General features: G+C 38.4%; 1 protein-coding gene across 1 annotated transcript in view; it reads right to left on the minus strand.

Annotated features, from left to right (window-relative positions):
• Positions 1-11,599, minus strand: part of LOC140165808 (protein O-mannosyl-transferase TMTC2-like) — an 89,673-nt gene extending 78,074 nt beyond the window's left edge. The window contains 1 exon segment of the mRNA XM_072189130.1: positions 11,389-11,599. Within this exon segment, the coding sequence (XP_072045231.1) occupies positions 11,389-11,471 (83 nt within the window). The 5' untranslated portion in view covers positions 11,472-11,599.
• Positions 11,600-15,716: the final 4,117 nt, after the last annotated feature.

The following is a 15,716-nucleotide window of genomic DNA, read 5'->3' on the forward strand; positions in this document are numbered from 1 at the left end:
ACTATCACTGCTCAGGCTCTGATTGCTCAAGAAAGATTGACGCATGAAAGTCCAGTGACCACGCCGCCCGTTGCTGGGCGGCGCGGTCACTGGACTTTCATGATCATCTTTCTTGCGCCATTGATATGAGATAGTGGTCATAGTCTGAGGTGAATATTGTCTGGGAAATAAGAAAAAAAGGTCCTACACGTCGGACTAGGCATGCCAGGTGGGAGTAGAGAATATTTTCAGTGGGGGAAAAATTATCTGGTTTGAGAAATAGTTCAAGTTGACAAGAGTCATCATCTGAAGTTCAATCAAACTAACCCTAACCCTAACTGTAAAACCCTAACCACAGGCCTGTAACCAGGATTTATTTGGGGGGCTGATTTTGAAAAAGTGGACCTTTTTTTTTTTTAATTTGGACCTTTTTGGATTATGGAAGGGGGCAAATTTTGAACAAGTAGACTTTTTTTTCCAAAATTTGGACCTTTTTTTGACCAAAAGGCATAAAAAACCCAATTTTTTCACTTTCTACGCTCACAAATGGGACTTTTGGGTCAAAATGGGGGGACTTTTGGGGTTAAACACAGGATGTGGACGGAATCTTATACTTATGCCTTTTTTTCCATTGACCATGTTGACAAACATTTTTCATAAGGGCTGGTATTTTTTGGTAAAAATAGGGTGCATTATTTGAACCCTGTTTGTCATCATTTTCCTGTCCATTCCAAACAACAAGCTCCATATTTTCTACCCAATTGGCTAATCTATCTCATCCTGGCAACTTAATTCTCTGATCAGACTGCAATAATTCAAAAGTCCTTTCAGCATTTGATTTCAATTCAATAGATATCTATAGCCCCTATTGTTCATAATCCATAGGATTTAATTTTATTTTGCAAACTACAGACCACCAATTGCCATTGTCTATGAAGATGCTAACCCATAAAAATGCAGTCATGCCCATCACTCTGTCCATATTCCTACAATTTGGTATTTACTGTTACAATTTCTAAATACTGTAGTAGACAGACCTACCTTCGTTTGTTTGTTTGTTTGTATGTATTGTCATTGCATTTGTTTGTAAATGAATGAAATACAGAGAACTGCCCAGTCAACTGAATTTCTCTGAAATCCTGAAACTAGCTGGCAATCAGAAAACTGCCCAGCCAGTCACTGAGAATTTCTTTCAAGTTTTCCTTTTGTTTCCCTTACCAGAGAAGGCCCTTATTTACTAAACAAGACTCTATTTTCTGAATTCAGGAAATTCCCTGAAGTTTCATCTCTGTAAATGGGTTAAAACTGGATAGGGGCTGGTATTAGCAGCAGTCTATTTACCTGGTGTAACAGAGCAAAATGTCCCCATTTTGAACAACCTAGTGCCCGGGGGGGTCACTCTCACACAAAAGTGCCTCCCACCGCGTCCGAACACATCTGAAATGCACCCTTAATGGCAAATTTTCACATAACCAAATTGCACCCCTTAATGGCGAAACACATGCAAAATCCTACCCTAAATGGCGTAGCACATGCAAAAACCATACCCTAAATGGCGTCAACTTGGAAATATCTATATTGATACCCAAAGTGGCGTAAACAGGGAAATGAGCTAATTTGATACCCAAGGTGTCTTTTTGATGTTGCAGACATATAGAATAGACACTAAAGAAATCATGCACAAAAGTAACAAATTATCAAATTAGTGCAAACTCACTCAAACAATAATATTACTAACCCTAAACGTCTAAGGATTTGGCTGAAAAGGACCCCTAAATGGCGATGCCTTCTGAAAAAGTACCCCTTTTTTCAAAAAAAGGCGTCGACGCCGCTGTGTGGTTAAAAACATACCCTTTTAGGCTTTTTCTTGGACACGGGTGCGTAGCAAGTAGTGAGTGACCCCGGAACCTAGTGCTACACAAATTTCAACTTATTTTTTTTAGTTTTACAATTTAAACATGTATGCTATTGAGAACATCACCTAAATAATCTTTTTGCGAAAATTTAAAATTTTCAAAGTAAATTGAACCCTGGCCAGTAGAATAGACATTTACAATGTAGGGCCTACCCATTTGAAAAACACAATGAAAAGTGCACATTAATTTAAGTTCCATACAAAAAAACATAATGGGCATAATGACTTGCAAAACAAAATTGTGGCCATTTATTGTAGTGCTTCTGGTGCCATAACAGTTTATGAGCCATGACATAATAACAATTATTTAAGGAGAAAAAGATGTATGCATTTAACGACCAAATGTGAAAAGCGATCCCCAATTCAATTGAGCCAATCATATGAAGAATACCATTCAGTATAATGAAGATGCCCATTCAGTTTAAATTATAAACACTTGTTATTCAATTCCAGCTTTTACCTCATTTATGCCATGGTTTGACTGTTGAAGCAGTGACCACACAACAAACCTCTTGAAAACCTTTTGAAAAACGGAGCACTCAAATCTTGTGCCAATCCTGCAAATTTAAAAGATAACTGAAATTTTGGTTCACTACCTATATATGCAGATTGTAATGTAAGGCATCAACTTGGCCTGTTTCCTATTAGGCAAAAAAAAAAGATTTTTTGCTTGTCCTCCACCGACCGACCCTAATCTGTAAAATCTGGAAAATTTTTTTTTGTTTTACTGTATTTATACCGACCCCAATTTTGGAAATTCCAGAAAAAGGTGTTTTTTTCTTTCAACATATTTGACATCCTGAAAAGTTTTTTTACAATTACAGTTTCTACTATCTACACACTTCTAAACTGTTTTAAAAATATGAATGAAGTGGTATACAGAAGAGAAATATTCCAATTCACAACTATTTGGGCTATTTATTGTAAAAGCTAATTAAAGACCTTTAAAAAAAAAATTTTTTTAAAAATCCAGACCGACCCAATTCTGAAAAAGTTGTGGAGGACAAGCAAACAATCTTCTTTTTTTTTTTTTGCCTTACCTACAGAATATTTCACAAATTCACATCTAGCCTACTTTTGAAAAAGTACAAGAAACTGTTCCAATTACCCTCAAACCATGCTAGCCAGAAACTACAAAAGGAGGTGAATCTTAATATCATAAAGTCACACTTTGCAGCATTTTTATTTTACACAAAGCAGGCCAGAGGGAAAAGACGAAGGGAAATTAGTCCAGCATGCTTAATTTCCACTATGAAACCAAATTTCCTTTTGCTTCTTTCTTCAAAGTTAAAGATACAATATGTGACAGTATATGGAAATAATAATTTGTTCATGCACACTATTTCTCAACATCATCCATCATCTTTAATTATCACTTGTATGACTGGGAAAATCTATTCTAACTGCATGAAAAGGAAGAGGAACTTATAAACGAACTTTGAAATAATAGCATTATTCCAGATAATAATTATTAAAATATTCCAAATAGTTCAACTTCTAAGTTGATATTCATTTATTCCTAAACATGCCCGTAGTCCCTGTACACAGGATTTTTTTGAGGTGCAGATTTTGAACAAGTGAACCTTTTCTGCGAGGGGGGGATTTGAGAAAAGTGAACATTCTTCAGAAAAATTTGGTCCTTTTTGGGCCAAATTTAAGCATTTAATAAAACACTTGCAAATTGGGATTTTTTGGGACTTTTTTGTACTTTGGACAATGCATCCCCAACACACCACCTGCCTCTACCACTTAGTAATGATTTCATTGTTTTAATTGCTTGCTTGCTTGCTTGCTTGCTTCAAGCAGTTGCTTGCTTGCTCTCTTCCTTGCTTAATTTTTGGTTTGCTTGTCAAAATACAAAAATGTAGGAATTTAATTTATAACTTCTACTATGCACTGCACTCCAAAAGACTGTTCTTTGTTGTTCTACCTAAATTCACCGAAACCTTTAATGGCTTGGCAGACTCAACTAAGCCAATTTTATGCCGCTCATACCATAATCTCCCATGACAGAAAATTACAGCACTATGCCTATAACTCCACTCTACCTGTGAACCCTACAACGAATCAATGCCAAAAATTAATACACCATGTTTTATCGCTCTCATGAACCGAAATAAGCGTTTGAAATCTTGGTTTATTTAATCTACCATTATATTTAATCACTGTCCTGTATTCACTACGGACCACAATGGCCTCATCCCAATGGCATGGCTCAATAACCTCAATAAAACAATCATAGTGCAAAATTTGACCTCAAGTCGCAGAGTGTGAGTTTTTGTACCCACATTTTTAAAGGTCATTCAATGAATGTGTAAATTTATTAGGGTTAAAGAACTTTGCCCTGATAGATGAGCATGCTGTGGATCCTAGTGATTGCTCTTGAATTTGGCCATGCAGAAACTCAAAGCATTCTATACCACACCAACACTCAATAATCAATGCGACCGTTCATTGCTGGCGTGGAAAGCAACACCTATTTTGCCTATTATTCACTCACCAACAATACGCTCAGGAATGTTAAATTACAGATCGGTGGTTAAAACGACATAATGTGTAGTAGTTGGTATTTTTTAAGATTTTTTCCCCATTTAGAACTCATTTTGAGTATACAATTATGTGGTCAAATTGCAATTGACTGAATCAAGTTTAGCTGTGTATAGGGTGCCAATTTATTCTGTACCAAAATTCATATTAAAATACCAGTATAATTCAAGCATTGCCAATAATTTATAATTCTTTTCCAGGAAATCAACCATTCTAAATGCTGTGTTTCATGTTGATAGACAGTATTGGAGTGTACTGCTCAGTGCAAGAAGTGGTAAGTGCAAGAAGTGGTAAGTGCAAAAGCTGCCACGTGTAGCTGCCATGTGTAGATGAGTACAATATACTGTGTGTAAATTACCAAATGTTCCCAGTGCAGCTATTGCACTTACCCCCTTCTGGCACTGAGCAGTCGATATAAAACCCCAACTCCCCAAGAAGAGAAGAGCCTGATCACATCAAGGAATATAAATCTTTACATTAATTATTTCCACTGTTTAAATTAAGATGGCACCACTGGAGAAAAGACATTTTCAGGACTCGTCCTGATCATGGACCGACTAATTAATATATAAAAAATACAATGTAGTTTCAGTGGTCCTACATGTTCATGCATAGATTTGAATAATAAAATCTATGGTTCACAAGACTAACACATACATGCAAGGCCGTAGCAAGGTTGAAAAATGTGGGGCGGCCATCACAAATGTGGGGCGGCCAAATTACAAATATATGCCCAAATTGAAATAAAGATATAAAGAAAAACATAACAAATTTCTCAAAAAGTGGGGCGGCCATGGCATCCCCGGCCGCCCCGCTTGTGACGGCCCTGCATACATGTATACGTACAGCAATTTGTCTTGAGTTTACCAATTGGCCAAAATGTCCACACAAATCACAGACAAAACAAGTCACAGGGCACTAAACTCACATGGTTCACTAACCATGTTAACTTACCTAACTCTCTAAACCTATTGAAATAATCCACTATTTGATTTGCTCTATTTCATTCTAATCTATTTGAGAAGCTTATTGAACAATGTGCCTATCACTGTGATTTATTCTTATAGGCAAAATACTCCTTTATGCAATGCAATTATGGTCAGACATGTTTAGCAAATGTCCAAAGCATCATGAATATTCATAACCTTCCTGTCATATTATCACACAGGTATATAAATTTTGGATTTAAAATGATAAAATTTGCAACAGTGCAATGAATAAGCATTGCAAAACAGATGATGGTATAGGCCTACAAATAAAAAGTTACCTGACGTTGTATAAATGTTGCGAAGAAAATTGTGTACTATCCGACATACATGCATACAGTACCTGTAGACTCAGCGCAGTGCATAAAGTATTGGCACAAAATAAGGCTAAACTGGAATTATGCTTAACTTTAAGATCAACTTGTCCAATGAGTTAATAGCTAATTCTAAGAGTCCCGCTAAGAGTATTACATAGTTCTCAGATTGGGCCAGTTACAGGTTGTGCCTTACAGTTTTGGGCAAGAGTCAAATTCAAGCACAGATCAATTATTTATTTCTAGATTGTATGTTGATTTGGGACTCACGCCTCCACCAGATATAAAAAAATGTCCAACACATTAAATATTGTCAGTACTGCTACTGCTACACAATATCAGACTAAGTACGTGTGCAGTGGCGTAGCTAGGGGTTGTGACACCCAGGGCAAGGATGTATAATGACGTCCCCCCTCAGCTTGGAGGGGGCGCCGAATTGATTGTTTTTTATCCACCGTCATTTTGGCGCCTCCCTAAATGTAGCGCCCGGGGCACGTTGCCCCCCTTGCCCCCTAGTTATGCCACTGTTATGTGCATGTTGATATTTTAGTTTCCAGAGTCTGTGTATAGATCAAATTACCAATGATCTGTGTGTCACATAGCATCATTACAGCATATGTATCTAAAGAAATCAATAACAACATACTAGAATTGCACTTTCCTAGCCACATCTGCCAGAATTGATTCAATAGCACCTAAAATAGAAAGAATCATGAATATAATAGGTCTATGTGATGATGAATGTCCACATGACCAAACAGACATGACAAACCTGATATCCCTTCCTTCACCCTCAGCTCTCCTTTCAGTAGTTGTGTTCACATTGTTGGACGTACGCCTGGCAGAACTTGGTCAGTGCAAGTTGCTAGGAGTAGCAGACTAGCGGTACTCCTGGCAATGTGAACGATGGTCAGTATAAGTTCCGCCAGGTATACATCCGATGATTTACTCCCGATAAAAGTCAGGAGTAGCGAGCTGGGTGTAACCTCCTCCAGGTGTAAGTTGCAATGTAAACGCTGCTACGCCTGGCACTCTGTGTAAGTTTGACCTTTGTTTTGGTCGGAACTAAGAAACATATCCCTTGGTTGACAAAGGTCACGGAAACACCGGAAGTGGTAGCCGATGTTTATGGAGACCAAAAGTAAATGCTTGGTGGAACTGGTCGGCGTAATGCTAGGAGTAGGCTTGGTGTGGACACACGGTAGGAGCAGGGAATATATTTGTGGAATTTTTTATGAATGTTAGCTAGCGTAAGTTTACGTCAGGTGTAACTCAAAATGTGAACACGAGGTGTTCATAACAACTGATAAAAATGCACTGTGTGACCCGACCTACTTATTAGCATAGAAATATTCAGGCACAATAAACCTGTAGGTGAACCCAAGTTCAATTAGTAGACAGGTGCACTTTAATTAATGTAAAAAATTAATTAATGTTCGTTTTGTAGTACTAATAATACATACATAGAACCACCTGTACACCACCGTCTGTTACATCAATTATAATAGAAATTTTCTTGAAATTACAAAATGCTCTGATCAGGGAAATGCACTTCCCTGATCTGATCATGTTTTAAAATATTGTCTAGGTGTTTTCCATTAGTACTACTACTAATAGTAGGTACCATTCTTAGGTGTAATGGTTCTAGACAGGTGGTGGTCGCCGTGCATCCTCTAAATTCAGTAAATTTTAAAACGCTTGAAATATCACAAACAAATAGGCCTATGTAAAATAAATAATATAAATACAAGCTAAAACTGTTGGGGTTCGATAATGAACCCCAAAAAAGTAACAGAGTATATGGAAAATGCCATACGGCCGGGCGGTTTCACAAGTTGCCGGCTCTATCATGCCACTCGCCGCCTGATTCTAGAGGTAAATTATCCCAACCTATTCGCTGGTCATTAAGAAAAAACATATATTTGTAAATATATTTCAATAGTATGGTTTTTTTTTATTTTGCAAAAAAAACTATGTACCAGTATTGAAGTCAAATAAATAAATTAATCAATTCCATTAACCACCTAGGGTGCTTTTTTAAAAACAAAATCATTCTGGGTGGGTGCTATTTTTTTCAAAATTGCTTACATCCTGCCCAGGATAATTGCATGTACACTTTTGTACATAAAAAATGGCCCAAAATATGGATTTTATGCATACTGCATACACTGTACGGAGATGGTTCTGTGTATGATGCACATAGTTGGGTCCTACACATAAGGCCGTATAAAATTAATGTTTTGGTTCTCCCAGAGGATTTTCATGAATTGATGAGGGAGGGAGGTGTTTTTTTTTTTCCAATGTAAAATTAGCATTGTCAGTAGTTTTCGGTCTTCTCCAACAGTGCTCGAGGAAACGATGAGGCCTTTTTTTTTTTTTTTTCAAATGTGAGATTCTGAGGGATAAACCCTAGAGTACCACAAAAAGACTTGGAAGTGATGCTTGTTCTCTAATAAACTTATTTATATGTATGAAGATTTCATAAATCATTCTAAGATCTTAAAAAATTGAAAAATCTATAAAAAAAATAAAAAATCTGACAAATCCCAGAAACTGAGGAGGGAGGGGACGAGAACCAAAATATTAATTTTACACGGCCTAATGATGGAGGATCACATAGTAAAGTCGATGGGTTTGTTTATATGGTCGGGTGGGTGCGAGGGCATGGGCATTATTGGAACGAATACGATACACAATCTAGATGAATTAAAATAAAAACAAACACCAGGATGGAGAACTTGTGTGTAATTGGCAATACGCACGATGTGAAATGATAAGCCTTGAGCACAGCAGCTGAAGGGAGTATCCCATCATGCATCTGCTTGCTCCATAGCAAATACATACAAAACATAAGTAAGAGCGGCTTAGATATTGAGAGCTATGGATAGTTTCACAATACTTTGGAGATCATATTTTTTCAAACAAAAGTCTTAACTCCCCTGATATAAGAGAGTAATTGAAAGTTGAAGTGTGGGATTTTGTGTACACTTTCTATGGCATGTGCAGTTCTACTGTGGTACTGCAGAGCATGATGGGATACACCTATCTGCTGCTGTGAGCCTTGAGTATCAGATCATTTTGATACTCTTAGACCTTTGTATTTAAGTACCCGATTGCTTGTATCATTAAGTAAATAATGGTATAAATATGAATACAAATTGGCAAAACAATTCCATGTTGAAGCATGGTTGAAGTGTGTCAGGCCAATGTACAACAGCACTTGAAAGGTAGAAACAATTAGACACAAATTAAAATGTCATGAGCTTGTAGAAATTTGTTATCAATTTACCTGTGAATATTACCCAATTTACAATGTAAATAATCAAAACAATATTCCATTTTGATCCATAGTATGTATAATGCAAACACGTAAAAAGGTACAATAGCACTGTGATCAGTTCATAATAGAATTATTCAGTTTTTGTTACTGCGAGCGTCAATAGCGTCCAAACTTACGCCCGTGTAAATTCATGAAATTGCGCATCAGTCACGCAATATGGCAAAGTGCAGTTTGCTGTGCCAAGCTGTGTGTGTGCCATTCTATATCAATCCACGATGTTATGAGTCCTGCCAATTACGAGCTGATCATACATTTGTAGTACATACAATGTAGGCCTTACTACCGTATTTCGTCAAATAGTCGCCCCCCCTCAAATAAATGCCCCCCACCACTTTTTTCAACCAAGATGTTTCAAAAATTCCGATATTTCCATGCTATCTTGTGTAGTAAGCTTACCAAGTTGCTCACATGGTTGATAATAGCAGCAATAAATGGCGAAAATCTGCATCGGCAACCCAGAAGTGAACCAAAAGTCAGTGTCAAAAGTTCATAGTTCGTCATTTTAGCGTGACTTTTAAGCTTACCTAATGATTTTAACGGGAATTGTCGTGCTAAAAATGACCTCTAATAAACGCCCTCCCTTGGGAAAATGTAACGCCCCAGGGCATTTATTTGACGAAATACGGTATATATGTACGGTATACATCAAGCCTAGATACAATTTTGTTAAGTTTTTCTTTGAATGTTCACCCTAATCACCGCACGATGAAATTAAAATGTACATTTCCACCGCTGAGCTCGTAAAACCCCCGGGGTCACTCCCATTGTGGCCTGTACACCATCCGCGATAATGAAAAGCAGCGTAAAAGGGTAGTTTTTAGTGGGTAAGCACGATCACGCGCTTAGGGTGTCAAAAACATGAAATATTGGGAAAAAGGGTAGCAAAATTGCAATTGCTGATATGCGGAAATGAAATTTAGGGTATGAAATTTGATGCAAGGAATAAAATCCCTGTTTAGGGTATTGTTTTAGTCAAGGGTTAAATCCTTGTTTAGGGTGCTTTTCAAAAGTCGATTATCACGGATGGTGTACAGGCCACAATGGGAGTGACCCCCCCCCCCCCGGGGTAAAAACCTGGCTCAGATTACAGTTTTTATAGCATTGCGATGTGGAGTCAGGATCGGGCTTTAGTCTTTCACTTGGTATTTTAGTACACCATTCATTGGGCACACACTGGTGCAGGTGCCCCTTTTAAATTAATGCTCTCAAATGAGTTAGGAAATCAGGGAAACCCTTAGGCCTAAATATATATGCAAATTATGCTGCTTGCTGTGCTCGCAACATACATCCTTTGCAAATTAGGATTCCACAAATTTGGCATATGTGCAAAGGGGGGGGGCAAAGATTTTTGGCAGGCAGAGAGGGGCAAGCAATTTTTGGAAGGCCGAGGGGGGTTGTTGGTATTCTTTTGAACAGTATTAACTTTTTGTGATTTATTTGGGTCAGTTGGATCACTCGGATTAGGAAAATCAATTTTAAAAAAAATCACAATTCACTGTAAAAGCAACTTCACATGATATTACATAGCCGTAGTGAACTAAGCCTAAAGGTGAAAATAAGTGGGAGACAGGAGCCGTTTAGCCCCCAGAAACCCTGAAATGGCACCTGGTTCCATCTTAATTTAAGCTGACCAGGGGACACCCCTGGTCACTACACCCAAAAATTAAATTCTATAACCATTAATGCATGATGAACTTATCCAGAACAAATATTGGCCCCTTGTTGATTAGAAGTGGCCCCTGGTTCCATGTTGAATGAAGTGAACAGGGGCCATTTTGTGTAAAAAGGAACCCCTGCCAGGGGCCAGGGGGCTAGGGGCCCTGGTTCATCATTTCTTATTTTCACCCTTTTTATGCCAACTAATACCAGTAAAGTAACTAATCCTCTATAATAAATTCTAGAAGAGTTGCCCAATGGCCAAGTCACTCTTTTGACCATACACATGTGCTAGCAATGCTAGTGTATAGTATGCTTCCTTTTTGCAGTTTTGCAGTACACTGGTCAAATATCAAATTACAGTCAGGCAAAACCTTGACAGTTCAAGGAAAAAATTGAAATGTTTGTGCCCCATATATTAGCAATCCATGAAATGTTGAGCTGTGTTAACTTTCATAACACTAAAAACATGAATATGAAATAAATAAACAAAATAACATATATTGGTATGTTACTTTCAGTGTCACACACGGTCAAGTATGGGCACCGCTTTAAAAGGCTAGTTCTGTCATCCAAATCCCCCGCCGCCATCGGCTAACTTGCACAGTGACATATCGCTATCAAAATAACACAAACTTTTACAAAACTTACGAGTCGTCATAGGCGAATCCGGCACTCAGCGTGTTATAGTAGAGAATCAAAGCCAACAGACTACATCCCAGGATGTCATACATGTTGATAAAGGTATATCCTAGCACAGATTATGATCCAAAACATGAGAAACCTGAGTTAAAAGTTCCCGAAAGTTAATAGTTTTCACTGCAAATGTTTGTATGGCGAGCTGCCGATCGTCACAACTGGTTGCGTACAGGCAGCCAAATGACGGCCAGTTTTCGCTGGAATCTGCGCCGTTTGTTTGGTATCACATGCGCAAGCGCAGTTCAATTATCGTCAAAAGTTTGTTTTGGTTGGTGGAAAGTTTTAGTATGGGGCCTACTCAAAAATGCAGAAGATTCAGACCCTGAGAAGATGCTAAGGAGTTGAAGAGTAAGATCGGGCAGGAAATGGCCAGTGAATGTCATTTTATTTAATACATTGGTTGATTTCATTCGTTTTTAGCATTAAAGTCATAAATGATGAAATTGGTTATTTTTTTAAACCTGATTTTTTGCTATTATTGGCAAATTTATTGGTTTAGGCCCCTACACATGCATGGCCCAACTATGATATAAAAATTGATTGAACATATTTATTGGTTTTAGCGATACCATTATAAATATTGGGCGTAAAGCATCAAATTTTATCATTATTATGTGTTGGATCCAATATTTTCGCACACTTGGATTCATCAAAACATTATAATACACATTATTATGTTTTGTTGAATCCAAGTGTGTAAAAATATTGGATCCAAAAATATTGGATCCAAAACATCGCTATGAGTTTTAAAATATTGGACGAGACGTTGTCCAATATTTTAAAACTCATAGCTCGACCAATAAATATGGGCTCAATCGATCCAATTTTATATCATAATTGGAATGAACCAAATCCAAATTCGTTGTGTTTGTAGGTCAACTGGCAATTTCCGACATAATGTAATAATTCACACATGACTCCCATAGCCAGCGTGGTTTCTTTGACATAATTTGCCTCGTTATTTCTGCTTAAAATGGACAGGACCCCTTCTTGACAGTTATTAGGCCAGACCTGCTAATATTTTGGGTAACATTTTGGATAAAAGAATAATAAAATTAAAATTTGACGGAAAAAATACATTATGGCTTTAAAACATTGAATACAAAAAAACAATACAGTTAAATATTCGAGTGAATTAGTCATCCAAATAGAATTTTGAAAATAAATCTAATACTGGAACTTACTTTTTGTCCCGGGGGGGTCACTCCCATTGTGGCCTGTACACCATCCGCGATAATCAACTTTTGAAAAGCACCCTAAACAAGGATTTAACCCTTGGCTAAAACAATACCCTAAACAGGTGTTTTCACACCCTAAACAGGGATTTTATTCCTTGCATCAAATTTCATACCCTAAATTTCATTTCCGCGTGTTAGCAATTGCAATTTTGCTACCCTTTTTTCCAATATTGCATGTTTTTGACACCCTAAACGCGTTACGCGCGTATCGTGCTTAGGGGCCTACCCACGAAAAACTACCCTTTTTACGCGTTTTCATTATCGCGGATGGTGTACAGGCCACAATGGGAGTGACACCCCCCCCCCGGGCTTTTTGTTTACTAATTTGCGTCTGGAACCACTAACCAGACTTCATCCCCAGATATGTCAGTTACCAACTTGCTTGATGAAGTCAAGTTCCAGGCGCAAAGTGGTAGCAGAGTTGCAAAAAGTAAGTTTTATTATTTCGATTTGTCATGGGGCCTATCCCAAAAGTGAAACAATATTTCAAACAAAAAGCGGACTGATAGTCCTTGCTTCGCTTTTAATTTACTCATATCAGGTGTAAAATATATATTGCCATATCACAAAATAAAGGTCTACAGGTACAGGTAGGCCTATCTCATTAATAGATAGTGTTTCAAAGTGCTCTTTCATAAATTATGGCTAAGCTTAAAAATGACTCAGCAAGTAAAGTTTTAGTTTTTTGTTTGTTTGTTTGTTTGTTTATTTGTGTCTTTCATGTTTTGTTTTTCTTAAGATTAATTTTTTTGCGGCATTTTTCATGTCACGGTTGAAAATAAAGCCAATTTATTTATCACTCGGATAAACACGATAAATGTTTGCAATTCGCAATGGCGCTTTGATCATCACTGTTTGCGATGGCGCTATGCTCGAGATATTGCTGGGCCAGACAGTGTCCAGAGCGGTGGTCGTTGTTAATGCGTACATGGATTGTTTTTAATGGATTTAAGCGAGACATAAGTTTCTTCCCATTTAGCTCTAAATGATGTCACCCCCGGGCCCGGGGAGGGGGGGGGGGGGGCTCGAATATGAAAGTGACGTACCTGTGCCCACCGTACGAAACTAGGGGTCTATCAGTGTAGAAATTTTCAGAAAAAAGGGGTCATTCGCAAGGCTTATATTAACCAGGTACCCAGGCATTTTTTACCCCATGGTTGCCCAGTTTTGACTCCTGGTGTATCCAACATTTTACACTACAAACTATAGAACCAGGAGCCATCTTTGGGACCAGGAGCTCATTTTAGCTGCTGGTCCAGCCATACTTAATATAAGGCCTGGTCATTCGGTGTTGGCAATGTCAAAAATCATAGTCATTTTGTATATGGGAGCATCCAAAATTTTACATCATTGACAATCAAAAATAGCTTTTTACCCAATTTTACAGTACAAAATAGACAAAACTCGGGGTTTTTTTTCAAATGCACGCGAAGCGCGCCGAAAAATCTTGAGACATAAAAGGCCACATTAATTTACAGGTTTCTGAAGCTCCCACAGGCACTATGAACCACAATGGCCTCATCCGATTGCAGAGTTCAATAACCTCAATTAAACAATCATATTGCAAAATGTGACCTCAAGTTGCAGAGTATGAGTTTTTGTACCCAAATTTTCAAAGGTTATTCAATGAATGTACAAATGTATTGGGGTTAAAGAACTGTGCCCTCATAGATGAGCATGATGTGGATCCTATTGATGTGCGCATTAAACAATTTGAACACATTAAGTCCAATTCAGACTACACATCGCAGAGTGATGCGATGCTATAAAAACTGAAATCTGAGCAGGCGCGTAGCAAGCGGGGGGACAGGGTGGACGAAGTCCATGGGCCCCGAGGGTTCAGGGGCCCCGAGCACAAAAGCTAAAATTAAATAAGGGCTGATAGTGGAGAGCAAGGCCGGATTTACCATTGGGCATGTTGGGCCAGATGAACCAAAATTGCCCTATGCATCTTTCTTTTAACCTCAATAACATTATGTTTTTAGGCCAAAATAGGGCAAAATCGTAAAAAAATTTTGCGCTTCGCGCGCATTCAAATAACGAAATTCATGTTGATCTGGGACTAAAATAGTCTGAAATTGAATTTTTTCACGTGCTTTGCGCGCAAATGTCCTAGTAACATTGGAACAGAATATTTTAGTCCCACTCTATATTATACGTAAACCAAAACTTGGCCAATGTCATGAGTGCACATGCCTTCCTCGGCACGTGAGTTCGGGGCCTCCAAATTGTGGCATGGCCCAGGGCCCCCATACGGTAAATCCCGCTCTGGTTAAAAGGGCCCATACTGCTCCTTGTCCATGGGCCCCTGATGCTCTAGCTACGCCCCTGAATCTGAGCCAGGTTTTTACGAGCTCGGCGGTGAAAATTCTCAGCACGTGGTGGAAATTTTGTCCGCGATGAAAGTTGAACTTTGTTCAACCTCTTCGCATCACACCGAAATATCGCGGTCATGCAAGCTTGTGATTGGCTGCTCAAAGAGGAAGAGCATATTAGACAGGCTCTAGCCAAGTGTGGATATCCTAAATGGACTATAGACAAAGTTAAGAAACAAATGGAAGATAACCACCAAGGAAAGATCAAGAAAAATAAGATCGCAACTTCTGAGCATAAAAGCAAAGGCCTGGTGGTTATTCCGTAGCAGGTGTGTCTGAAAGAATCAGCAGAACCTTAAAGAAACACGACATCGCAACCGCAATGAGACCACACACTACAATCAGGAAAATGGTGGTCCACCCCAAAGACAAGCAAGAACCGGTCAAAACTCCTAATTGTGTTTACGAAGTCCCGTGTGGTAGTTGTGAATTAACTTACGTAGGCGAAACCAAAAGAACTTTCGGCACACGGTTAGACGAGCACCGAAGGGAGGCGGAAAAAGCGAGTCAACAGAAATACACCCGGTCTAAACGCAAAGAATCCGAGAGCCATTTTAAGAACTCAGCTATTAGTGACCATGTAGCCAGGGCTAATCATATTATCAATTGGGGGGAGTCTAAAATCTTAGAGAGAGAGAGAGTGACAGAAAAGCACGATGGATTAAAG

This window comes from Amphiura filiformis, chromosome 12, assembly GCF_039555335.1.
Source record: "Amphiura filiformis chromosome 12, Afil_fr2py, whole genome shotgun sequence".
Lineage (NCBI taxonomy): Eukaryota > Metazoa > Echinodermata > Ophiuroidea > Amphilepidida > Amphiuridae > Amphiura > Amphiura filiformis.